Source organism: Podarcis vaucheri, assembly GCF_965113315.1.
Source record: "Podarcis vaucheri genome assembly, chromosome: 14".
NCBI classification, from domain to species: domain Eukaryota; kingdom Metazoa; phylum Chordata; class Lepidosauria; order Squamata; family Lacertidae; genus Podarcis; species Podarcis vaucheri.
Window position 1 is genome coordinate 42,190,638 of NC_138752.1, and position 27,547 is coordinate 42,218,184.

At 44.7% G+C, this 27,547-nt stretch overlaps 2 protein-coding genes across 2 annotated transcripts; one reads left to right on the forward strand and one right to left on the reverse strand.

The window, feature by feature from the left end:
• Positions 1–256: 256 nt before the first annotated feature.
• On the forward strand, positions 257–15,894 carry UQCRC2 (ubiquinol-cytochrome c reductase core protein 2). The gene is made up of 14 exons (XM_082199794.1): positions 257–433; positions 1,670–1,762; positions 1,875–2,024; positions 4,599–4,663; positions 6,967–7,023; positions 7,534–7,658; positions 8,263–8,360; positions 9,710–9,767; positions 9,871–9,966; positions 11,474–11,673; positions 13,135–13,215; positions 13,958–14,034; positions 14,912–15,065; positions 15,649–15,894. Exons 1-14 carry the CDS (start codon positions 272–274, stop codon positions 15,730–15,732), a joined length of 1,500 nt encoding a protein of 499 aa, XP_082055920.1. The 5' UTR covers positions 257–271; the 3' UTR covers positions 15,733–15,894.
• Positions 15,072–27,079, reverse strand: PDZD9 (PDZ domain containing 9). Its single transcript, XM_082199981.1, has 6 exons — positions 24,953–27,079; positions 23,557–23,613; positions 21,195–21,374; positions 20,578–20,770; positions 16,783–17,595; positions 15,072–15,411 (listed from the first exon to the last, which is right to left on the reverse strand). The coding sequence occupies exons 1-5, from the start codon at positions 25,164–25,166 to the stop codon at positions 17,070–17,072; spliced, it is 1,170 nt and encodes a 389-aa protein (XP_082056107.1). The 5' UTR covers positions 25,167–27,079; the 3' UTR covers positions 15,072–15,411; positions 16,783–17,069.
• Positions 27,080–27,547: the final 468 nt, after the last annotated feature.

Here is a 27,547-nt window from a genome sequence, read left to right on the forward strand (position 1 = left end):
CGCACAGCAGAGTTCACAGTCCTCAGGTTCTGTTTTCGTCCTTTGCCATCCAGGGGTCTACCAACTGCAAATGAGAACCGGACGTGTATGATGATTCTTAGCGGTGAACGATTATCCCCTTGATGGACTGGCCTGGGACGCTCTAGCCGCTTTCCTCTCCTAGTTTCCATGCTGGAACAGCGTTCCTCTACCTCTACGGGGCGGGGGCGTTTCCCTAGTCGCTGGCGCTGGGCGCATAGACGCGAGATTATAGAAAGGCTCCGCTTTCTCTATGGTTCGGGCGGCGCGGAAAGAGTGGCAGTGCGGCGTGGGCCGGAAGAGCCTTCCGCTTCCTGGGCGGCCATCTTGGATTTCTTCCCCGGGGAGGCTCCGGAGGGCTCTGTGGCGGTCGGAGACCATGAAGCCCATTCCGGCGGCAGCGCGGTGCCTCTCGGTGAGTAGCAGCGCCCTGTAGGCGGCGGCGGCGGTGAAGGGGCGGGAGCCCGGAGCGAGAGAGGCGCCTGGGCCGGTGAAGGCCCGATGGAGGAAGCGCAGCGCCCGCTTCCCGGGAGCGACCTTGACTCGGGCCTTCGACCGGGGAAGGAGGGGAAAGGGAAGGCCGGCGCCTCATCCATCTCCGGGCGCCGCTCCTCCTTCTCAGCAGCCGCTTTGGGGAGAGAAGAGGGCGGTGGCAGACCCCTCTTCTGCCGGGAGGCTGAAGGTCGCTGCAGGAGCCCCGAGGTCGGCCTGCCCCTGGAGCCCCAGCACCATCGGAAGTGGTCAGTCGGCGTTTCCCCTTTTGACGTACGCAGGACAGAATGCTGTTCGCTCCGGCAGGGGGAGAAATGACCGTTGAAAACGAAGGAAAGAAATCCCCGCACGGAAACACCCCCCAGGCCACAAATTAGTCTCTAGGGAGAACGGCTAAACTATTTATTTATTTCGTAAAAAAAAATTACGCATCGCTTATTGCAAACAACAGCAACACATCCAAGTGCTTTACAAAAAGAGGAAACCAGAAAATTCAGGAGAAATTGCAAGAACAAGAAGCTAAAAGCAGATTAAAATTCACATCAGCGTTTCTAACTAAGCATCAGGGTAGGGTTGTCTAAGGTAAAAAGGTAAAGGACCCCTCCCTGGACGGTTAAGTCCAGTCAAAGGCGACTATGGGTTGCGCCGCTCATCTCACTTTTCAGGTCGAAGGAGCCGCCGTTTGTCCACAGACAGGTTCCTGGGTCAGAGCAATAGGAGCGCACCCCGTTGTGCAGATTCGAACTGCCGACCTTCTGACCCGCAAGTCCAAGAGGCTCGGTGGTCTAAACGATGGTTTTTAGTGAATGTCTGCTTGATATCCATAGACTTGGAACATGGACATTCTTGTTCCTGGCATGTTTACTTTGTGCCAGTTATTTATTTATAACGTAGTACATATTTTCTCCAGGGAACTCAAGGAGCCATACATATTTCTCTTACCCAATTTTATCCTCACAACAATCCTGTGAGGTAGTTTAGGGTGAGAGGCAGTGTTAGGCCCAAGGTCACCCAGTGAACAGCATGGATGAGTTTGAACCCTGGTCTCATAGGTCATAGTCCAACACACTAACCTCTACACCACATTGCTTATCTTTCAAATTTAATTGGTTGAAATGTGTATGGATCTAGCTTACCATTGTTTGTTCTCTCTTATTAGAGGAGATTTTATTCTCTCAAGACTGCGCCTAAAGTTGAAGCCCCTGGAGGAGCAGAGCGGTCAAAAGTACTGCTGCACCCCCAGGATCTTGAGGTTAGTCTGAAGAGGAAGTTATTTTGCATTTTGATATTTCTGCTAGTTAGAGCAGCACATAGTGGAGCAGTGTGATTTCACATAGACTGATGTGTCCTCTTTATAAATGCAGATTGCAAAACTACCAAATGGCTTGATGATTGCTTCTCTGGAAAATTATTCTCCAGTTTCAAGGATTGGTGTCTTCATCAAAGCAGGCAGCAGGTATGAGACCACCACCAATTTGGGAACTGCTCACCTGCTCCGCCTTGCATCTAACCTGGTGGGTTTCTTCTTCAACTTCTTTGACTTTAGATTAAGAAAGCAAAGTGTTATATTCAGCTTATTTAGTGTTGGTATCCTAAAAGTGAAATTGGGAGGCTGGAAAGGGTGGGGAGGTGAGTGGAGTACTTTTGAAATTCTGGAAAAACAAACGTTTGTGTTACTGTGTTAAAAACCACAGGGGAGAATACTTTTTGTTATTTTCATAGGAGGAAAAAAATGGTGTCGATACAAATTCAAGTAAAATCATTCTCAGGCTGGCCTGTGTGTAGCATCTACATGATGGGTTGCCATTTGCCCAGGCAGTGACCATGTGATTTTGAGTATCATTATACTGCACTCTCTTGGGTATCCCTCTTTTTTTTCTGCCTCCACCCAATCAAATGTATATCCTCTCCTATCACTTCTGCCTTATGTGCCATTTGTTGTTGCTTCTGCACTGATCTTACTTATAGGCCTCACAAAGGTTGGCCACTTTGAGAACAGGATGCTGGACTAGGTGGGACTTTCAGCTAATTCAGCCAGGCTTTTCAGTTAGTTGGCTTTAAAAGGCAAGTGGATAAATGCATTGAGGATAAGGCTATCAATGGTTGTTCATCTTCATTCCTGTGTACTGCCTCCTAGAATCAGAAGCACCATGTCTCTGAAAAACGAGAGGGATGCTGCACTCATGCCTTGATTTTTTGTTTCTCATGAGACTCTGGTTGGCCATTGTAGGAAATTGGATGCTGAACTAGAAGGACTTTTGGTCTACTCTTGTTTTCTTTTTATTTTGCTCCTTCTCTAGCCTTTTTTGCCCTTTCCTCACTCACCCTAAAAAAAAATCTTCCCATTCCTCATTTTCTGCTATTACTTTCCTCTTCTCTGCTGCCATGACATCTTCAGGCAAAGACAGAGCTGTCTTCAAGCTGTTTTTCTAAATTGGCTCCTTCCCAGACTATGCCCAAAGCAGATTGCAGTGCAGCAGAAATAGGTTTCTCAGCCACCCTGCCCTGAATACCTTACCAAGGGGCCTCTGGTGGGTGGCATACCTCTGCCATCACTGAATGTCCCATTGCCTCCAGCCCTGAATGCTTCTATCGCAGGGCCCCTCTTGGGCACTCAACATGGTGTCACAAGAAGTCAAGGAGGTGGCCATAGTGGTCCATGCCAGCGACTGGCACAAGGCTTGGAGAACCAGCAGTGCTGCCTCCTCTTCTGCACTTGAATGTGCAAGGTGCCAAGAGTTTGGACCAGCTGTTTGTGTCCCTTTGCTGTTTCTTCCTTCTCAGCTGGAGCAGCATCAGTTTACAGTGGTGCCTCGCAAGACAAAATTAATCCGTTCCGCGAGTCTCTTCGTCTAGCGGTTTTTTCGTCTTGCGAAGCAACCCTATTAGCGGATTAGCGCTATTAGCGGTTTAGCTGCTATTAAAGGCTTAGCGGATTAGCGGCTAAAAGGCGCTTAGCGGCTTAGAAAAGGGGGGGCGGAAAAAAATCGGAACACTCGCAATACGTTTTCATCTTGCAAAGCAAGCCCATGGGGAAAATCGTCTTGCAAAGCAGCTCAAAAACGGAAAACCCTTTCGTCTAGCGGGTTTTCCGTCTTGCGAGGCATTCGTCTTGCGGGGCACCACTGTATTTGAAAGTTTTGGGCTGCACGACTTTCCATGACCACCAGAGGCCCTTGGAGAACAATGTAAGACTGCTTTCTTGTTTTAAGGAACAGCAAATTAGCCTTTCTGAATCTCAGCAGACCCTGCAAATGTATCCAAGTAAACATCTTCATTTTCTAAAGAAATGATTTCTTCCCTTAAGGAGGCCCTGCTGGCAGATATTTCTAAAGACCTGAAACTTAAAAGGACCTGCAAGCACAAAAAATGTGTCACTCTTCTCCTTATTCTCCTTGTCTCTAATTATTCCAAAGGCTTAGCTGGCTTTGAGGAAAACCTCCCTTTATTAATGAGGAGGCTCTTCGCCAGAGCACTAGAAGGCTATTAACATGCTCTAGCACAGCTGCTCCTGGGTCCCCTGAGCAAAGTGGAGGCTGACCAGCTGATTAGCAGCAGCCACCACCTTCCACTACACACCTGACGTGCACGGCGGCAAAAAAGTCTAGCCTGGCTTGCCTGCTCCTTTGCCCTAGTCCTGCAAGCAGGAACAGAATGCAAGAGCACTCTCCTCACTTGTGATTCCCAGCAACCGTGAAGGTTGAACTTAGTCATCATGGCTAGTAGCTGTTGATACCCTTATCCTCCATGATTTTGTCTGATCCTGTCTTAAAACCACCACATTCTATCACTGGTATCCGGGTGGAAGAAAAGGAGGTGCAGTCTTGCTACTTTCAGTTTTGTCTGGTTCCAGCATAAGGATTAAGTATATAAGCCTTCTGAATTTCCATAGGGCGTTTATCTTGCAGCCTAACACTGACTTAACATGCTCTGGCTTTTTCATTATACCTGAATAGTTTAGCGATGCAAGCATTAGATGTGTATATTTGGTTACAATATCCAGTGGCCAAGTTAAAACATGGGCTAGATATGACTGAAGTTTTGTTTTGAGGCCTGCAGTTGAAAGTGTAATGTTGGTTTTTCTACAGACTACAAAAGGAGCTTCTGCCTTCAAAATCACCCGTGGTATTGAAGCTGTTGGTGGTAGCCTAAGGTTTGTAATTGTTTAATGCTCAACTGTGTTTTGAATAATTACGTGGAAATGGCATTATGGCAGTTCATAGTTGGATGACTTTGAATAGCCCAAGGCAGAAGTACTGAAAAATAAGGGTGGGTGGGTTTTTAAAAAGTGATTTTTCATGTTTTAATCTCAAGGCAGGCTTCACTTAAACATCTCTCCACTATCCAATTTTAATTGCACTTCCCCCTGCAATAGTTCTTTCAAAAATGATTCCCGGTTTCATCCTGCAGTTTAATTATTTTGTTTTATATGTGCTTCCTCAAGCATGTTGGTATGTAGAACCATAGCACACGGTTCAACAGTGGTGATATCAGCGCAGAAAGGAAGTGTAATGACAGTGAAAGAGAGTCCTGTATTTTTCATATATGCTCATATAAACCAGGGGAAAGGGGCCATATCTCTAGAAACATATGACTTTGCTTGGGGCATGATTCTCGCTTAGAGTGAGAAGTCAGGAGTGGCTGTGTCTCAGTGGGACAGTGCAGGCTTTGCATGCAGAGTGTTTTTGGCTCAGTTCCCGGCATCTCGAGGAAGGACTTGGAAAAAGTCTAGTAAAAAATCTTGGAGATTTTGCCAGACTTTGTAAACAATACTGAGCTAAATAGACCAATGGTATGAGGTAACTTGGGGACGCGGGTGGCGCTGTGGGCTAAAGCCTCAGCGCCTAGGGCTTGCCGATCGAAAGGTCGGCGGTTCGAATCCCCGCGGCGGGGTGCGCTCCCGTTGCTCGGTCCCAGCGCCTGCCCACCTAGCAGTTCGAAAGCACCCCCGGGGGCAAGTAGATAAATAGGTACCGCTTACCAGCGGGAAGGTAAACGGCGTTCCGTGTGCGGCTCTGGCTCGCCAGAGCAGCGTTGTCACGCTGGCCACGTGACCCGGAAGTGTCTTCGGACAGCGCTGGCCCCCGGCCAATAGATGTGAGATGGGCGCACAAACCCCAGAGTCTGTCAAGACTGGCCCGTTCGGGCAGGGGTACCTTTACCTTTACCTTTATGAGGTAACTTCCAGTGTTCCATCTCCTTTACTGCACCTGAAGCTGGGTTGCAGATAGAGCTGGGCAATATATTGATATATTGTCTAAAACCGCTTCAAAGTTCACATCCTGATAATTGTTTCATAATATTTGAGCTGGCAATATTGTGTGTAAGGGCATCACAAAGTGTGTAAGGGCTAGGCCAGTGATGGCCATACTTGGCCCTCCAGCTGTTTTGGGACTACAACTCCCATCATCCCTAGGTAACAGGACCAGTGGTCAGGGATAATGGGAACTGTAGTCCCAAAACACCTGGAGGGCCAAGTTTGGCCATCACTGAGCTAGGCGATATCTGGTTTTCAACAACATGATAACTCACCAGCTAAACACTGCAATGTTATCAGCAGCTAAATGTTGCAATGTTATCACCAGCTAAACGTTGCAATCTACCACAATGTCTAAAATAAGGAAGGAACTATACAGAGGTGAACAGGACAATGTCCAGGCAACTGCTACTGCTTAGGGGCCTAAAACAGATAAATGACAATCTTATCAATCATCGCACACTCAGTTTCATCAGCAGGCAAGCCAAAATGAATCCCAGTAGGACTTTTGGTTTTGGGCTTGCCTACCAAATGGTGATATTCAGGACAATCCAAAGTATGGCGATGAGTCAGTGAATACAAATAATGTGGGACTGTCAGCAGACCTGCTAGGAGGCAGGAGCAGCTGGCCATGATGGTGGTATGTGTTAGCAGTAGTGGTGACAACCTGCAAGGCCTGGTGGTGGCGGGACAATCAGTGGTGGCCTGTGAGTCCTTGTTGCGGCAACTGGACGAGGCAGCAGTAACAGCGGCTTTTATCTGCTTATTTAATGCAGTGTTATTGCAGACTCTTGTGAATCAGAATCACATGGCTTGTATCCGGTGCTGACCATACTTGGAGTAAACCAATTGAAATTAATAAACATGGGTAACTTGCGTTCATTAATTTCATTGGGTCTACTCTGAGTAGAACTTGATCGGCTACAACTCTTATGTCTTGTTTTATGTTTCTCAGTCAGAAGAGTTTTAGCATTGCATAATTAGTAGTTTATTATACGGTTGAAAGATAACTGTTCAAGGGGACTCTTACAATAGGCGGTATACATGTGTACTAAATCTGCATGTGGGTATTGTGGTTTAAGGTAGAAAACATTAATAACAAAACATTTAATTGTAAGCAAGCCCACAATAGGACTGTAAACAGAAGGAACCAGTAACCTCATATCAACTTTTGAACAATGTACTTTTTCTTTTTTTAGTGTGACATCTACCAGAGAGAACATGGTTTATTCTGTCGAATGCCTGCGTGACTATATGTAAGCCTCTAGATGTGTAGCAAATCAGTTTTCAACGCATTCTGTAAGCATTCCCATTGATAATGCAACAGAACATCATTGCATAAGTAATTTTTTGTTCCTGCCCTTGAAATACACAGTTTGACTTTATTCTGAGCTATAAATAACATGGCACATGTTTATCTGTGGGTCTGTTCCTAAAAGGATTGTCAGGAAGAAAACACATCTATTAATTCTGCCCTTGTTCGTTACCTAACTCCCTGTCTCTCTCTCCCCCTGCCCCCCGTCAGTATTTTGATTGATTGTAAGCTTCTTGGTCCAGGAGCCGTTTTCCTTAAGGTACCTAGAGACTAGGTAACTTTTGAGTCCAGTCTTAAATTCTCAGAAGGAATGCCATTGAAATTCGTGCTAACCCACTTACCTTTGCATTTTTGTATTTTAACATCAGCTTGCCCTTGATCTGCTCTCTAATATTTTGAAGCCTCAGTTGTTTGATCCTTTCTTGATACATGATGTTCTTCCTTTATTCAGTGATACCGTTTTGGAGTATTTATTAAATGTCACAACGGCCCCAGAATTCAGGCGCTGGGAAGTGGCTGAGGCCAATCCCCGTTTAAGAATTGACAAGGCGATTGCCTTTCAGAATCCTCAAGTTGGTGAGTGTTCCTAATCTGCTGGGGGCTACGAGGAGTATTTCTTTTAAGATTGTACAAGTATGAAACAATCCTTTTGAGTGGAATAGTTTTCCCCTGCCTATGGGTGGATATCTTGTGTGCCCTCAACAACTGATACAGCTTTAAATTAATGATTCCATAATCTTTTATTGCCGACATTTGCAGTGATAAAGAGTTCTTTCTTTAAAAACATTATTCTCTGCCAAGCAGAATTTAAGGAGCAGCATTTTTTTAAAAAAATAAATAAACAAATGTAGGACTGCTTTTTAGTGAACAAAGGTATGTGTGATTTAAATCTGAGTGGACCCACACTAGGACCTTGGATATGCCTAAAACTATCTTTTCGATCCTTACCCAACATCCATGGTCCAGCAAACTATTTTGCAGATTGTTTAGACAGAGCTAAGTGACAGTTTGTTTCCCAGAGTGGATTTGATTTACATATTCTGCATGAACAGGGGCTTCACCTTAGTATTGAAGGGGAAGCTCCACACAATCGATGAAAAACACATTTCTGCAGAGCACAGCTTGGGTAAAAATGATTCACTACAACAAGTAAACAAACCTTCCATTGTCTTATGCATAGGTGTTCTTGAAAACTTGCATGCAGCGGCTTATCGTAATGCCCTTGCCAACTCCTTGTACTGTCCAGATTATGTTATTGGGAAGATTACTTCGGAACAAGTAAGAGTTTAAACAGCACTTACTATACTTAATTATTGTAGATGAAGAGAAGCTTGGCACTAAAGACATCAACTTAATTGCAACGCTCGTCTCTTCCCTGCCCTCCTGTTGCTGTTTTGCTTCCAATTCTCATCAGCCCCGGTCAGCACAGCTTATGGTTAGGGATGATGGGAGTTGTAGTCTGGCAACATCTGAAGGGCCAGAGGTTCCCTGTCCTATGATTTATACTTGTTCAGCAAACCATAAGTGAAAACCAGGGTTTGATCCTGGTTAATGCAAGCCATCCTTTGCCTGCTTGAATGCAACTTTGGGTTCTGGAGATGTCTCTTTTCAAAGAAGCAGTGGTAAAAGAACAACTTAAATTTACCCTGAAAGTTTTTATTTGTAAGGAAGATGCCATCTTTTTTGAGTACAGTGGTACCTCTGGTTACAAACTTAATTTGTTCTGGAAGTCCATTATTAAGCCTAAACCATTCATAACCTGAGGCACGCTTTTGCTAATGGGGCCTCCCGCTGCTGCTACCGCAATACTTCCGCTTGCATCCCGGGGCAAAGTTTGCAACCGGGACCATCTACTTCTAGGTTAGCGGAGCTTGTAACCTGCAGCGTTCGCAAGGTGGACAGTACACAAGGTTCCACTGTAGTGGTTTGGAGGCGAATTTCCTCCCCTATCTGAGTGTATTGATCCTACCTGGAACATTTCCCCTTACTTTGTTTTGGTTGGTTTTTCAACAGTGTAATCCTATGCATTGCCAACTGAGAAGCCCCAGTGAATTCATTGGGGACTTCCCCTAGAGTAAGTGTATTGGGCTGCAGTTATAAAGCATCGTGTTGCATTTTAACACTTGTTTCCACAAGATGTTGCACTTAATCAAAATATTTGTGAAGATGTTTAAAACTGGTGTCACTTAACCAGTTCTGTTCTGAAATGCCTCAAACGCTAAGGCTCCTCCATGTGCTTTTTTGGAAGTGAAGCACAGTCATAGTCCAGGCAAACAACTTATATAAGGTAAATTTTTTAAAATGGCCCCCGGGTAGCTCAGTTGGTTAGAGCTTGGTGCTGATAATGCAAAGGTTGCAGGTTCGATCCCCCTATGGGACAGCTGCATATTCCTGCATTGCAGGGGGTTGACTAGATGATCCTTAGGGTCTCTTCCAGCTCTACAATTCTATGATTCTGTGATTACCATGTCTTGCTTATGAGCTTCTCGGAAGCATCTGGTTGGCCACTGTAAAAGCAGGCTGCTTGACTCGATAGACCTTTTGGTGTGATTCAGAAGGACTCTTTAAGTTCTTATTTTAGTTATGTGGCAGAAATACTAACACGCACACCCTCCTTTTCATCACAGCTGCACCAGTTTGTACAGAACAACTTCACAAGTGGCAGAATGGCTCTGGTGGGGCTCGGTATGTAAGGCAAGATCTGTGTCTTGTGGCTGTACTGTGGTCTTTTAAAAGACAAAAACACCTTTTGCCGCAAACCTCTTCTGACGCTAACGCTGCCTTTCAGGTGTCAGCCATTCTGACCTGAAGCAGATTGGAGAGCATTTCCTAAACATCCGCAGTGGGTCTGGCTCAGCTGGTGAGAAGGCCAAGTATCGTGGAGGTAAATGTGCTCTCTCTTTTTTGGTACCTGCATATTTCTTGATAATTCTATAGCAGTGCTGCTGAATTAGATTGATGGGGTGAGTCCATCCTGCCTTCTGACACCTTGCTGTGGGGCCATCATCCAGCCTTCAAACCTGCTGTACCCCTGCCCCAGCCACTGCATTGTTGCCTTACTCCACACCCAGGGACAACCTTTCACAAAGACCAGAGAATTCCAGCACATGTTATATGGCTTGTAGATTACTGTTCCCAATAGGCATATTACAGTTCGCTACGTTTTTATCACACCCTTCCTCCAAGATGTTCAGGGTGGGGCATTCATGCTTCACAGGAACATAGGGACCAATGCTCAATGCTCGAACATCTGCTTTGCATGCAGAAGGTTACAGGTTCAATCCCCGGTAATTCCCAAGTACAACTGGGAATGTCCTGTATGAAACACTGGAGAGCCATTGCCAGTCAGTGCAGACAGTTCAACGGTCTTATTCAGCACAAAGCAGCATCTTTTCTTTGGGGGATGAATGGTAGAACATCTGCTCTGGAGAGAACCTTTCCTGAACCCCTGGAGAGCTACTTCCATCAGCGTAGACAATACTAAGCTGGATGGACCCAGTGGCCTGATTCAGTGTAAGGCAGCTTCCTAGGACTCCGTGTTCCTAACTGCCAGGCTGGGGCTATTTTGCCATCAAGGCCATCCTTCCCCAATCAATATGGTGCTCTCCAAACTCCCATCATCCCTGATCATTAACCGCACTGGCTATGGCTGATGGGGATTGTAGTCCAAAACAGTTGGGAAAAGCTGATCTAGGCCTTTGTCATCTGCTCTTGCTGGCAGTGATCATCCAGAGTCTTGAGTAGGGAGATTCCTTTCCAGATGCTTGCTGATGTAACTGGAAATGTCAGGAAATGAATCTGGGACCTTCCCCCTTCAAAACAGATGTTCTCCCACAGTGCTGTTCCTAGTTCTCCTCACAACAGTCCTGCAGGGTGAGAGCATGTGACTTACCTTTCAGTGGATTCCATTGCCATCGCACCACTTTGGCCTGTGCACTTTGACTTGCTGCCTGCTGGGCAAGGGCCAAATTCTAAGGCTGCTGTAGTTTTTCAGGGTACAGAAGAAAATGAATTTTCTTGTCTATTTGATCACCTTGACAATTCAGTTTCATAATTCAGTAGCCATCATGTGTCTGTTGTTGAGCCTTAAAGATCTAGAGAAATTCTAAGCTCTCCCTCTAGCATACTTCGTGGCAGTAGCATTAACATCCTATCTGAAAGTCACTTTGGCTTCTCTCCGAATTTGTGTTTTGATTGTGTTAGTTTTCAAACTGCATTCTAGGGAACTTTGTAGTTTCTTAGGAGGTGGCTTGATAACGCTACCAGTTTCATGGTGGGTTTAGGAAGGCTTCTCTGTAGACAATTTGACAGAGAAAATGCAATTATTGCAGGGATTGTTGAAGTGTTATGCTTTGATGAGCATATAATGCCTCTTTTTGCCTCTCACTAAGGTGAAATCCGAGAGATGAACAGCCATAGCCTTGTCCATGCTGCCGTAGTTGCTGAAGGAGCTGCTGTAGGAAGTGCAGAAGCAAACGCCTTTAGTGTCCTTCAGTATGTTCTTGGGGCAGGGCCTCTCATTAAGAGAGGAAGTAGCATTACCAGTAAGCTCATCCAAGGTGTTGCGAAGGCAACTGCCCTACCTTTTGATGTAAGTATGTAGGCTTGCACCTGTGATTTTAATGTGAGCAAAAAAAGAGCAGAGAAGTGTCGGGTTGTATCCATTGTAAGTCCTACTCAGGGTAGAACTGTTAACATTAATGAACCTAAGTTAGTTATGTTCAGTAATTTTTGGGAAATGATTATTTGGGAAAAGCATGCACTGGCTGGCTAGTAGCCACCAAGCCAGTTTTAAGGCTCTGCTGCTTAGATACAGTGTCCTGAATAACTCTGGACCCAGTTACCTGAAAACCATTCTTTTTATCTCCAGTGCCTTGTAAGGATGCTACAATCCGCTAATGGAACCTGGTTAGTTTTGCCACAGCCTGGTGATTATTGGCTTGTGGTAACATGGGGGTGGGGTGGCTTTTTCACTGGCGGGATTGGTGGTGTGGAATGCCACTCCTACTGAAATACGAGAGGTCACATCAGTATTGGCATTCTGCCAACTGCTGAGGAAACACCTGTTTAGCCAAGCATTTCCTTGGACTTCTCTTACTGGATTAATTATACTTTTTAACTTGCTTGTTTCTTTTTAGTTATAATTAAGGGTGATTTAATGTCCCAATGGAATTGTAATTGTGTGTGTTTTTAATTGTGGATTTCATACTTGATTGTATAGTTGTTAAACCCAGTTAGAAGTAATTTTAGCATATAAGTGGTATATAAATTATTTAAGTTATTATCAGCAACGATGACAACAGACGTGCGGCAGAGGTCCCTTTGGAATGAATGGAATTTCTATAAGCGGTCTTGTGTTAGAAGCTCCTAGTGGTTTTTGCCAAAGATTTCTACCAGAGCTGCAGTGTTCAGTGCAATTTTATAAAGTGTCTTTGATTAAATGAATCTACGGATTTCTTTTCTTAAGTAATACAAGCAAATTTACAAGTACCTTGGTATTCGAACGGCTTGGCTCCCGAACAAATCAGCTCCCAAACGCCGCAAACCCGGAAGTAAGTCTTCCAGTTTGCAAACGTTTTTTGGAAGCCAAACGTCCGACATGACTTCTGCTTGAGTGCAGGAAGCTCCTGCAGCCAGTTGGAAGCTGCACCTTGGTTTTTGAACGTTTTATGGAGTCAAACAGACTCCTGGAACGGATTAAGTTTGAGAACCAAGATACTACTGTACAAATAATTAAAAAAACCTACATATGGCAAATGCCCTCTTAAGAAGTGGCATTTTCCACTTCTCTCAGGCAAGGAGAATTTTTCATTTGAGATTATGGCTTCTGATTGTTTTAAATTTATGCACAATTACATACATTAACTAAAATATGAACAATCAATAATAAACTAATGATAACCCTATTTCCTAGGCCTATTTCCTAACTCTGTTTCCTATTTTGAATTTCAGCCTTTCTAAACATGGACTACTTTAAAATGCCAAAAAATATTTCTGCATGAAGAAGAGAGCTTGTTGGAATATGCTAACTGAAATCAAATTTCTTTTGCAGGCAGCAGCATTTAATGTGAATTACTCTGATTCCGGACTCTTTGGCGTTTACACTGTATCCCAGGCTTCAGCTGCTGGGGAGGTAAGTCACCAGTTGGTTTTCTCAGACCAAGTTAATTGGAAGCACGTTCAGTCTGCAAGTTCTGAATAAGGATTTTTTTTAACAATTGGTAGGGTTTTATGACAAATGTGTGTATTCCTGACACTGCAAGGGGTGTTTTGCTTTCAGGAAGGATGTGCTGAAAGTAGAAAATGTGTCCTTAAGTTCCTATTGTCAGAGGGATAGATGTACTTTATGATAGATGTCTTTATGAAACCTCTTGTGGATTAGCTTCTTTTAAAAAATCTCCTTAATTCATATGATTGTAAGTGGGCAAACAAAGTAATCTGGCTCTGGAAAAGACCATAGTGGAAGAACCCAGATTCGGTCCTTGGCGTCTCCAGTTAAAAGAAAGGGATCTAGTAGCAGGTGAAAAGAAGCCCCAGAGACCTGCTATTCTTTCTCACCCACCCACTTTCAATCCACCCATCCATGCCCCTGCAGCTTGCTCAGGGGATGGGACTTGCATTCACTCCAGTTGGATATTCCCCCCCAGTGCACATTGCAGATGCCGAAGGCCCGATCTGGCTCAGATTTTCCCTGTATACAAATAATGTGAGGACCACACAGAGTGATTCTCCCTCAGCCCTACAAACCTCAAGGGACAGCTCTTGTTGCATATGTCTAATAAAAATTCTAGGTATATGTAAATAAAGTGGGGGGCAGGGGTTGAATTCTGACTTTTGTAGCCAGCAGCAACATATTTTCATGTTTGTGAATCAAGGTAATCAAAGCTGCTTTGAACCAAGTGAAGGCAGTTGCCCAGGGTGGAGTCACTGATGCGGAAGTCACAAGAGCCAAGTAAGTTAGCTTACCAGAGCTATTCTTATGACCTGTTCACAGCCCAAAATCGTATATTATACTCAACCCTCTTTATGCCCCGGCACACGTTCCTGATATTCGGGAATTGTTGATATACATTTAAATTTGATGTATTTTTGAGTAAAGTAAAAGTTGATGTATTTTTAAGTAAAGTAAAAGCTCTCGTTTTTATATCTAAATAAGAAACGTGCCTCTCATCTAGGACAAATGAGATAGGGTTGAGGCATTCAGAGAAGGCGGCGTAGCTCAGTTGTTGAGCACATGGTTTGCATGCAGAAGATCCCAGGTTCAAACCCTGCTTGTCACCCAGTTAAAAGGTTTGGGCAGCCTAAGATTCTAGAGAACTGCCAGCTGCTAGTCAGAGTAAGCAATATTGATAAGGTGGACAAATACTCTGAATTGGCAAATGGCTGTTTCTTATGTAAAATATACATTATTGGACTACTTTTTTTTAAAAAAAGGAGCAGCAACGGAACACTAAAATGTATAGAAAATCTACTTTACTCTTAAACTATGGAAATCGAATAAATTGTTAGGTTTTACATGATTTCTTAAAATACATGATTACAACACTTTTTTGGCCTATTTAACTGAGGGTTGTTTTTCCTCCCATGAAGCTGGATTTTCTCTCATGCCTGCCTTCAAGAATGCCTTGTGATTTCCAGTCTCACGGATGACTGTTTTAAAGTAATAGGCATCCTGTAACTTGTCAGAATTACAAAGTGCATTGCGAATGCAAGCAAGACAGTGTAAATAAATGCACTCCACATTATACTTTTCCTGCCAATTGTCTGCCATCATATTTACAGATTCCTAAGCAGGCTGCTATGCTCATTTTCCTCAATATTCTTGACAGAAACCAGCTGAAGGCGGCTTACTTGATGTCTGTGGAGTCTTCAGAAGGCTTGCTTGATGAAATTGGCTCTCAGGCCCTGGCATCTGGGGCATACACATCACCAAGTGCTGCGGCCGAAAAGATTGATTCTGTGGCCACTGCTGACATTGTGAATGTAAGTAAGGTGCCTGTAGATTACAACATAATCAGCAGCTTTGTATTTAGGATGGTTTCCCCTCTTCCTGTTTTCTGTAGCGCTGACAAAATAGATGACCTGCTTCTTGAGTTGGCCAGCCATCCTCATAACCCTAATTCTGAGGGACAGGACTTTGCTCCGTTGACTCCCAGTCTCTGGGATACCAATCAGAGCTGTATCTGTGAAGTGTTGACCCTAAATGTTTCCATCCGCCCACACGTCCGATGGCACTTTGCTGGTGTTACCCTTTGCGTTTGGGGAGTTTGCAGTCCTCTGTGTCTGGGTTTGCTTCTCATTTTTCTCTTTTGCCAACTGCCACAGAGACCTAGATTTGGTAGAATGCAGAATACAAATATATTAAATGAATACCAACACTGGCTTTCTGCCCCACAAATGGCTCTTCCTACACCCACTGCAAGCCAAATTCTAATCCAATAGTTCCTTTAAAGCTCAAAAATAGCCACTCATCAAATACAGTGATTCTGTTTGCTGATTCCAAAGCAGATGATGCCTCAGTCGCCTAACATTTTGTTCTCTGCTATCTTTCTGCTTTATTTTTCAGGCCGCAAAGAAGTTTGTTAGTGGGAAGAAGTCAATGGCAGCTAGTGGGGATTTGGCAAACACCCCTTTTGTGGATGAGTTGTAAGAAGTTGAACACGAGGCACAGCCTCAAAATGGACTTTGTTCTAAGACAGTTGTGTTGACTGTCATTATCGTCCTGTATTATTTATGAGTTCCTAATGCTTTGGAGCTGTAGGTTACTTTCAGTAGACTTACACCAAATAAAGTGCAGAGCTCATCCTCTCAACAGGATTCTCAGTATCTTTGTGTCTTCTGTATTGTTATGCACTTAAAGTATTTTCTATTGCTCTTACAGCAGCATCTGGTGTTTAATATGGAATTGTGTAGGTTGAGCACAACCCTGAGTATCTGCTTTTTTGTTCTGAGCCAGTTTGGTCTTGTGTCTGGTGAATTGGTTTTGGATCGAGGAAGCCCAGGTTAAAACCTCACCATAGCCAATGGGTTCATTGGATGGCCTTGTGAGAGTCGAGAGAGAATTGTTGAATGCCTTTAATTCTTCCAAAGTTCAAATGCTTAAAGCATTTTAAAACAATGGGGTATGTAAGTGTGCTTAATTAATCGTGCACACTTAACCTGCTTTAGGAACGCAAAGAGCTAGTTGAAATGGGGTGTATTTGTACAAAATATAATCCCTCCCTTTGTGGTGATGGAGGGGATTCACAACATTCCAAATTCTTCCTTGGTGTTGACACCAAATTTATTGAACTGTATAAAGCGTTAAAAAGCGGGACTGGGATGGTTTTCTTTCCCCCTTTAAAAGGTAGGATATAAGTAATTAAAGGAGGGGTCAGAAATAAAGTAGGCGTGGATCAATTTGGCACCACTGGGGAAACTTTGGTTGTTACGATAATCCAAGGGGCCCTTGACAAATTTGAGGATTGTACATTGATTGGTGCATGCCATACCATCAGGCTACATGGACCAGAATTGTGGGGTGCAGGGAACCCATTCCTGCATACAGATGAGTTTCCAAATGTGTGTGGGCCTGTGTGTTGCGGTAAAATGCTAAGAACAGAATTCCCTAATCTTTGCTAATGGTTCGGCTAAAAAGTGGCAAGGGTTAGATTAATTTCGAGTCTGGCATAATTCATTTTGAAGTAATACTGTTTCTTACCTTCACAAGCAGAAGATGGCCAAGTTCTGCTCTTGCAGTTGTGCTACATAGCTTGGCTGCTAGACTTCCAGAGACATGTCTATATGAAAACTGACTGTAGTTATTTCTCCACTGTTGAGATTATTCTCTCCCTCCCTCGAAAGAGGGAGCATCGCTTCTTTCAAACACCCAAGTTCCCTGCTCGCCCATCAGTTGGCAGAGAGGTTGTATGAGTGAAAATCCAGCTTATAACTGGATCCAGTTTCAGAAACCCAGTTCCTGGCAGTGCAAAACTGGATCCAGTTGCCTCATTCAACTTCTTGAGAAACGTTTTCAAGCCAAAATGCATCCGACACAGTAGAGGAGGAAGATGACAACGATGGCGGCGCAACACCTTTTAGCATAGTCCAATATGGCGACGAGGACGTTAAATACAAACTTGAAATGTCAGCATCACTTTCATCTTCAAAATCTTTATGAATGATAATGTCGTTACCAATGTCTGAGCCCACGGTAAATGTGTAGGTTTTCCTTTCAAAGATGTGCCAGTCTTTAGAGATCCACTTGGGTTGCTTAGAAGTTTCAAAAGAAAGTGATGGTACAGCTTTGACATTAGGAAAAGCATCGGCATGTACAGTTCTGTTAACAGGAACCTCAGTGACTTCGGTTGTAGTATAGATCTCATCGGTTGTAGTATAGATCTCATCACTACCGAAGCTGACGACATGGCCCCCACCAATAAGCTCCTCGTCGTCACTAACATGACAGCCGCATTCATAATCTTCAGAGTCTTCGCTGCTCGACCAAGCTTCTTCACTGGTGTAAGTTGACGTCCTGAAATGAACACAACACAGAGAGTCTTGGAAAGCAGTTATGTTGTAAGGATTGCTTCTATTTGATTCATAGAGGGCAGACCAAGATTAACTTTTACCGGTGATCTTTCATGATAGCTATTGAGGAATTTCAACAGCAGTTATTTTCATAATCAACTTACTTTCTCTGCCCATTTTGGCTGCTGTGCAACAGTCTCTGCACTTGGTAGAATTGAGCCTTCTTGGTGGTGGTCCCCTCGTCATGAAACTCCCTCCAGAGATACATTTGCCCAGAGCCAACACTTTGACACCGCGTTACTTGAAAAAGGCAGGGTGGATTTTTAAAACTAAATAGGTACAGTGTTAAGGCTTCCTAGGGACAGTGTTGATTTGTTATGGTGAAAGAGTCTTTGGCATCTTTGCAAGTTTGGGTAAGGGAGAAGGAGGACATGTAAATAAACTTAAGGATGTCTATACATATTAAGGCTGAATCTGTGCTTCCTTTATTATGTTAGTGTTTAAAGCTCTAAATGGCTTGCGCTCTTAATATCTGAAAGAACAGCTTTCCTATCAGTGTTAAGATCAGCATAGGGGGCCTTTATAGTTCTACTACCCTCAGATGTTCAGGGTGTTGGTGGTGCCCCAAGTGAGGGCATTCTCTGCGGCAGATCCTAGCTTGTGGAATTCCCTCCTTACAGAGGTGTGTCTGGCACCAATGCTATACAGCTTTTGGAGGATGCTGAAGAAGCATCTCAGGGCGGTGGGTTCATTCCCCACGTTGGGCAAAAGATTCCTGCATTGCAGGGGGTTGGACTAGATGACCCTTGTGGTCCCTTCCAACTTGACCATTCTACAATTCTACAGATCTTAAAGAAGTACTTTGGCCACTTGGGGCATTTAGTAACTCGGGAAGGGGTTGCAATTCAGTGACAGAACATAGCTTTGCAAGCAGAACAGTCCCAGGTTCAATTAAACAGTAGTTTCATTGGAAACCTCTTCCCTCTTCTGGGGGTCTGCTTGCAAAAGAGCTGTCAGATAACCCCTGTGATGCACTTTGAAGTCCCAACAATTGGGGCTTCAAAGTGCAGCATTACCTGATGTCATTGTGATGTCAGTTGATTGGATGGCCTGCTGGGGGGTTGGGAGATAAGGATTTATCCCACTGGCCAAAAAAGGTTCCCCACCTTTTGTATAGACCAGAGGCATGCCTCAGTATATGTCAGCTTCCCCTGTTGCTATACGTTTCCGGTTTGGCCTAGATTATTGCTATCATATTACCAATCAACATAGCCTACTATCAACACCCTCCTGTATTTTTAAAATAAAGCAGCTGACCCTCTACTCCCTGCACTTCTGGCTTCCGTGCTGTGTTTCCTCCACCTCTTTTGTAACGTAACATTACAAGCTCCTTGGAGATGAGGGAAATTGTGTATAATAATTGTATGCATTAAGTCGCTAGGCTAGAGCAGCCTATTAAATATAAATTATGTGCTTGGGAAAAGCTAGCGCTCTGCTACTTCAAGGTCTGCAAACAGTGCTTAGGTGGATTTTGATGTCAAACTGTTGTGGTGGAGACCTCTTTACTGGTTAATTTTATAGGGTGTGGGTGGCTGCAAAGAAGACTTGCATTGGTGACAGCCATCAGATGAAACACTACAGCTCATCCTTCCGGTAGCTCCCATGACCACTGGCACCTCTTTCTCATCCTAACAGCTTGGGTTAGAACACCCCTTTCTTCTATCCATAGCTGTCGACTTTTCCCTTTTCTTGCGAGGAATCCTAAGGGAATTTCCCTCTAAAAAAAGGGGAAACGTTGACAGCTATGCTTCTATCCCTTATTTCCTCAAGTCCTGGAATTAGGAGGAGGAAGAGCAAGAACAAGAAGCTTCTGCTAAATGCTACTGGGTACTCTGTTCGTTTCACTGAACGGAGTTATCCCAGTTTATAGAATTAACTGTTGCTCCATGTGATCCTGAATATTAATTTTTACAAAACACCACTCCATTGTGTGGTATGTGTTTTCCAATTTCTTTTGCTAATTACCAGATGAAACTTTCACAACTGAGCAAGGGAGCAATTCTGCTGCTTCCCTTATATCATTTAACCACTGGCTCATTTTTAGCTGTTCCAAAGTGGGGGTTTGGGACCTTTTTTGAGCCAGGTGACCACCTTCCCTTCTGGGCAACCAAACACCTGGGGGCTGCATGCTACTGATGGAGCAGGGCCCGAGGTGCTGCTGCTATTGTTGTTGTTGTTGTTATTAATACTGCCCTTCATCATAAGATCTCAGGGTATAAAATACAGGGTGAAAACAGGATTTACAAGTAAATAAGTAAATCAAAACAGCCAAATAATACCCCCCTTCCCATATACACATACACAAGTCTGCAGGATATTAATCAGCCAAAGGCCTGGTTGAAAAGGAATGTTTTTGCCTGGCCCCTAAACTATATAATGAAGGCACCAGGTGAGCCTCACTGGGGAGAGCATTCCATAAATGGGTGGAGCAACACATGCAGATTCCACCTTCACATAGTTGTCTAGGTTCTCTGTGCACATACCCTTCTCGATCCTCCGTCCAGGCAAGCAAGAGGTATTAGCAGAGTTCAAAGGCACCTGCCAGCCATGCAAAAAGATTTAGGATGTGAAGCACAACCAGTGCTCGGGTGGTCTGGGAAGAGTCCCAAGGGCCAGATAGAGAAGCCTGAAGGGCCACATTTCTCCCCAGGGCCTGAGGTTCCTAATCCCTCCCTGCTCAACATTGACAGGCAGTAGCTCTTCAGAGTTTCTGATGGGGTCTTTATACCCCTTGGAAGAGAGAGCCCAGGGATTGAACCTGGAGTTCTCTGCATGCAAAGTGTATGCACTTCCACTGAGATACAACACATTTCGGGAAGTTGACATGGTCAAATAATGTTACCATTAGATTTCCAGCCCTCCCCCGCCTCCCAGCACTCTCATGACCTTTACCCAAATAGTGAACTAGAAATGTATGGTTTCTTACTCTCCTAGCTTGGCTCCCTTTCTTTCAGGAATGCTGTCGATGGCAGTTTCCCATCGGACTGGTAATTTCATAAATTCCCTGTAAACTTGGATCTGCAGAACGGTCCCAATGAGAGTGGTGTGCAGAAGCTGCCTTAGCTCTCGTAGTGTCCACCCTAGGACATTAGCATGCCCAATTTTAATCAGGATGTCACCTGGAAGGAAAGGAAAGCTATTAGTTTGGGGGAAGTTGTTTGCAGAATGCACTCTTGGCTTGTTTAACCCGGTAGTTCCTACATCCAGTGCCTGCCCATGGAGGTACTCAAGGGTACTCAGTACCAGCATCTCCCCATCCCCACCATATTAAGTGTAACAACATCATGGTGAGTACCGTCACCATTTTTTCTTTTTAATAAAATAAAACACTGCCTATATTTCATTGATGTGTGGTGCTGGTTCCACTCAGTATAGACTTGTTGAAATTAATGCTTGCGACTAATTTGGGTCTAATGCAACAAGCAGTGGAAGAGAGGGAGTTCCAAGAGAGAGGTTTTCCTTTGCTGCTGTAAAAGCTCTTTCTGTTCCTACTACATACCAGCCATGCACCCCCCAGGTTTGAGGTTGTTTCCACCTGCTTACCTGGTTGGAGTTTCCCATCTCTTACTGCTGCACTTTTCTCTACTAGGCTTGAGATCTGGATGTAGGGCCCGTTCTGAATGAGGATTAAGCCTAATCCCTGCTCTCCCATTTGGATATTTGTCTTCACAGTGGCACTTAAAGTATGTTCAGATCCACTCGTATCTGAACTGGTATCTTCATCTAAATGAGAAAGAAAGCAATCCACTCTTGTTTACGCCTGCAAAAGCTTCTGTGCGGACATACTGCTTTGTTAGTGCATGCCCCCTAGCTTCTTGCTGAAGTCCTGTGACTTTTCATACCAAAAATGTTCTGGAGTGCCCCCCCCCGGGCTTTTGTTGCACTTTGGTTCATATGTGCCCCTCCAAGTGGTAACCCTGGGGAAACATTAAAGGACAACTAATAAAACAGAATGGTGGATAGGTAAAGGTAAAGGGACCCCTGACCATTAGGTCCAGTCGTGGACGACTCTGGGGTCGTGGCGCTCATCTCGCTTTACTGGCCGAGGGAGCAGCTTCCGACTCATGTGGCCAGCATGACTAAGCTGCTTCTGGCGAACCAGAGCAGTGAACGGAAATGCCGTTTACCTTCCTGCCAGAGCGATACCTATTTATCTACTTGCACTTTGACGTGCTTTTGAACTTGCTATCCACGCGTCCTGGTGCATAGATGGTCCAGTGTAAAACCCTTAGCAATGCAACATGTCAATGATTAAATACTAGTGATTTAGTCAATGACATGTTGTGCAATGCGCTCCCAACTCTCCTCTCACCAAACCGCCCCCCCCATCATTCTGGAGGGGTCTATAGTCTAACCCAGGCTTCCTCAACCTCAGCCCACCATATGTTTTTGGCCTACAACTCCCATGATCCCTAACTAGCAGGACCAGCGGTCAGGGATGATGGGAATTGTAATCTCAAAACACCTGGAGGGCCGAGGTGGAGGAAGCCTGGTCTAACCACTGTATAAGTTTCATGCAAGCAAATCAGAATAAACTGGTTGCCTGGCAGAGCCTCTAGTCACTGCTGTAGCTCTTTGAATCTGGTGACACCCAAGAACAAAATCCCTGTTGGATCAGACGGAAGATCCATTGAGTCCAGTCTCCAGTTTTCCACAATGCTCAAACAGATGTCATACTTTTGGGAATTTCCCAGACATAGCCGGTATTCAGCCCTTGTAAACAGCGTCTGGGTGGAAATTGCTTAAATGTCCGGGTAAATCTGAATGTATGGCAATCCATGTCAGAAGTGTGGATTTTGGCAAATTTCATTAATAAAGCCCAACAACCTTTGTGTCCGGGTTTTCACTTTTTGAAATATGGCAACCTTACATTTGGGAAGCTTACAGGGAGGGGGCATGCTAGCAACAGCCTTCCCCCCCCCCCAACTAGAAACTGGTATCCAGTGCTAGGGTGTCAAAAAGTGAGCCAGCAGTAAATCACACTGTTCAAATTTGGAGTTAACTCTTGGCTGAGTGCCAGGCCAAATAAACACAGCAGTTCATCTCCAGTAGGTCTTACCCCATGAATCAGTGGCTGAAAGTGCCCCCCTCCCCACAGTCATCTAAATCCCCTCCCCCCCAGGGCTTTCCCCCAAGAAATCAGCGACTGTGTTTGCATGCAGCATATCACTGCTCCACCTGTTTCAACCCTCTTCTGATTATGGGAAATGGGGGTGGGGGGAGGGGAGCTGGTTGCAACAGGAGGGGGAGATACCCATGACTCTTCACCAACCTGACTAATCTCTGCATCTTGGTCTCTCTCCTCCCACCCTTCTGCTTCAGCTACTGTCTCTGAACTTCTCTCTGCCACAGACTCTCCCAGCTCACTAAATCCTGTTGCCTGTTCAGCTTTCAATATCACCTCCTCGCAGTCTTCTCCCTTTTCTCCCTCTGACCACTCATTGCTGTTCCATCACCACTCCCCAGCCTCTGAGACTTCTTTCTTTGGTGGTTCCCCAGCTGGTTCCTCCCACCATTCCTCTGCGTTCAACCAGTCCATGAGGGTGCTCAGGGGTGGAGCATCTGTATTTAACACAGAAGATCTTTGTTTCAGCCCCTGGCATCTCCAGGTAGGGCTGGGAAAGATTCCCTCCCTAAAACCATGAGAACCATCAGTGCTAACTAAACTGTGATAGATGGACCATTGGCCTGATTCAGCTTCCAATGTTCATATGGTCAATTACTTTTGAGCATCCTGCCTAACAGGTGTGGATAACTCTATCCTCCATTAATTAGTCTAATTCCCATTTTAAACTATCGAAACTACTGAGCACCCCAACATCTGGTGACAGTGAATTCCAGCAATTAATCTTGCACTGTGTGAAGAAATCCTTTCTTTTGCCTGTATTGAATTTGCCACACTCACCTGTGTCCCAGCTGTAATAATCATCAGAGTCTGTTGATGAGGTTTCTTCTTCATCTGCTAAGGAAGAGAATTTGGACATGTTGCAAAGCTCATGTGGCCTAACCCTCTCGGCCAGGTGCGGGAGAACATTTGGCCCTCCAGAAGTTGCTGAACCACAGCTTGCACCAGTACCAGCAAGCATGACCAATGGGACAGGGAGGATGAGAGTTTTACTCTGCAACACCTGAAGGACCAAAGGTTGCTCTGAGCACCTTCTCCAAGCATACAATTCTCCTTAGCTTAATGGGCTTCAAGACCCAGTTCCCAAAACTTAAGCTCAGAGTTATAGAGCAAATCAATTTCATTCCAGATGTATTATTTCCAAGGGTTAGGACCCAAAGAACTGTGTGAGACATACTAGCTTTCAAAAGACTTTCCCCAGGAAGCACTGGAGACTGCTGTTGGAGAAATGTGAGCCCCAAAAGCCCCATTGGGCATACTGGAATTAGTTGCACAGTTCTTTGGATCCTGGCCACGATACCTGTCTATCAGCATCTGAGAGGTTCATTTAGGAATCCTGAAAACAAGGAGTGTTCATGGAACTACTGAGCTGGAAGGGATCCCAAGGACTGATTGTCCAGTTCAACCACCAGCAATGCAAGAGTCACAGCTAAAGAATCCCTGGCAGATGGCCACCCAACCACTGTTTAAAAACTTCCAATGAAGGAGCGTCCACCACCTCCAAGGTTATCCATTCCATTGACCCACAGCTCTTACTGTCACAATGTTATTCCTAATGTTTAGTTGGAATCTCCTATCTTTAGATTTGAATACATTGGTTCAGGTCCTATCCTCTGGAGCAGCAGCAAACAAGCTTACTTCACCTTCCATGTGATAGCCCTACAGATATTTGAAGATGGCTTTCCTATCACTTCTTTTCTCCAAACTAAACATACTCAACTCCCTCACCCATTCCAGACCCTTAATCATCTTGGTTGCCCTCCTCTGCACATGTTGCAGCTTGTCAATATCCTTCTTAAACCATGGTGTCCAGAACTGGACACAGGATCCCAGGTAGGGCCTGTGTTGAGATGCAAATCCATAATTCATGGAGCCAAGAGTACTGTATAGGACAATGTGGTCACAATCCAGCGCCATCTCAGTGTCAAAGGGACAATTTCAACAGTTCCCATCCAAGAACTGCTGGCATTAATGAGAGCAGAATGTATACACACCTTACATTTAAAGCACATGGCTCCTCCCAAAGAATATTGGGAACTATGTTTAACTAAATTGCCCAGCATACTTAACAAACTACAGTTCCCACATTTCTTTGTGGGAGGTCAGGTGTTTTAAATGTGCTTTGTGTATACAGATGTTTAGAAGAACCTTAAACAAATTCTGGTGTTGTGATTACCTGGTGGGAAATATGTTGCACTTTTGAAAGACAATTTTTTTTTGACAGATGGTCTTCTGATGGATGACCATTTGACAGATGGTCTTCTGACAGACGGCCGTCTGAGAGATGGTCTTCTGAAGGATGGTCGTCTGAAGGATGGTCGTCTGAAGGATGGTCGTCTGACAGATGCTCTTCTGGCGGATGACCTTCTTCTGTCAAATGAAGTTCCCATGTCGGACAGCCGTCTTCTGGCAGATGATCTCCTTCTGGCAGTTGAACTTCTTCTGTCAGATGACATCTCTCTTTCATATGACGTTTGTTGCATAGATGGCCTTCTTTCATAAGACGAACCTCTTCTATCCATGTTGACAAAGCCTCCGTGGATTCTCTGTGTAGCCAAAGACGGTCAGAGAAATGCCTCTGGAAAGCCTTTTGGGAAGAGACCACCAGCCTACAGTGTCATGTGAAGGGATAACACTACGGTAGGCAAGGTGACATTGATGCCTAGTAACAGTTTAGAATACTAGTACTGTGGAATTCCAAGATTCTTGGAATCTCCAATGAACATAAGAACATAAGAAGAGCAAGCGGGGTCAGGCGAAAGACCCATCTAGTCCAGCATCCTGTTCTCATAGTGGCCAACTAAATGCTTGCAGGAAACCCACAAGCAGGATCTGAGCACACAAGAATTCTCCTCTCCTGTGGTTCCCAGCAACTGGCATTCGGAAACACCTGTGGAGGTGGAGCATAGTCAGCATGAATAGTAGCCATCAATAGCCCTCTCCTCCATGAATTTGTCCAATCCTCTTTTAAAATCAAATAGTTTGGTGGCCATCACTGCCTTCTGAGAGAGCAAGGTCCATAGTTTTACTATGTACTGCATGAAGAACTTTCTTTCCTCTGTCCTGAATCTTCCAACATTCAGCTTTATTGGATGTCCACAAGTTCTAGACACCTTGCAGGGTAATGCAGAAGCAATCCAAAATGAGCTTTTATTTTGGAATGAAGCCACTTAGTCAATATGTGCTTTTCAGGAGCAAAAACAATGCAATAGAAAAACAAAAAGTCATAATCATAGATTGTGTGTGGACTACGTAGAAAAATCAAGTATTCAGGCTGCATATACATTGCACCTTTAAAGCACCTTTGAAGCACACCCTCAAATAATTATGGGCACTGTAGTTTGTTAAGGGTTGCTGTGAATTACAGCTCTGACTATAGTGCCTAGAATTCTTTGTGCAGGGAAATGTGCTTCAAAGGTGTGTATGCTGGACCAGCCTCCATAGATTCTAGAATAAAATGTTGTGTGTACACAGCCTAAGTAGCGACAATACTTAGGGCCTTTAGCAGAGGACATCTCACTTGCTACTAGATTAAAAAATGAAGATGCCAAGAACTGAACTATGGGTATTCAGCTACTAACACCTGTCTTCTGCTACTGAGCAAGGGTTCCCCCCCATGGTACTTTCCATAGCCTGGCTCTGAAAGTGACTTGAGCTGGAATGGGGTGGACAAGAATAACTTTGGAGAGCGGAGCATGTCTGAGAAAAAATTAGTGGGTGCAGGAGGGGTTGAGCACCCCTTTTACTGATCGTCCTGTGTGAGCGCCTCTCCTTCCTGTTTGCTAATGTGTTGTTCTGTCCTATGTTCCACTGCATTTACTTCCAGGTAATTCTGTGCAGGACTGCAGCTTGAATAATGGCACTTTTATACCTTGCAATTTGTGTAGAAGGGTCTAAAAATAAACTGGATAGACAGTCTGCAGCTTAAATGTCACATGGCAATTAGGTTTCCCTGCACCAGTGTTATGGGTGTGTATTTCTAGATGGCCATTGAAAGGAAAGGGTGTTGCTATGGCTAAATATATTTTTAGAATCCATACAACTCTGTGGCTTTGGAGTTGCTAGACTTGGCAGTCTAGAATACCAATCATTGGCCAAGCATCCCACACCCTTGGTAGCAAGTGGTTCAGATTTAGATTTCTGGCTACTTGTAAAAGAGCAGTAAAATGTAGTTAGCAAATTCATTACACACGCTCTTGAGCTTATGTATTGCTCTCTCTGGGGTGGAAAATATATGGCTGCACCATTTCAGACTGTATTAGGTGGCCTGCCTTGCCCAGGAGAGTCCAGGAAGCTCAGCTGGCAGCTGGCAAGAGTCTGATATCCCTCCCTCACAACAGCCCTGTAGGTAGGGCAGGAAAAGAGGGAGCGAATGGGGATTTGAACGCGGCTCTCCTCAAGTCTTGCTCCAGCACCCATATAAATCCTTAGTACGTAAGCAGTAGTATAATAATAGCGCAACTTTCCTTTCACCTTTTCTCAATTCAATTCCCCTCAGCAAAAATCAATATATTTATTTAAATAGCTAGCCCCGCCCCCTTCCCCAACGCTTCCCCCGTCGCCGAGCCCCGCCCCTAAGCGAGCCTCAGCCCCGCCCCGCCCTTTAGCACCGCCCCTCACGTGCTCGCGCAGTATTACATCTCTACAACCCCGCCCCTTCACCCTGTAGGAAGCCCCGCCCTTGAAGCCTGCCCTCTCCGCTCTAAGCCCCGCCCAATGTTCTTGCTGCCGCCGCCGCCGTCTCCTTAGCAGGCCCCGCCCCGTCTGGGAC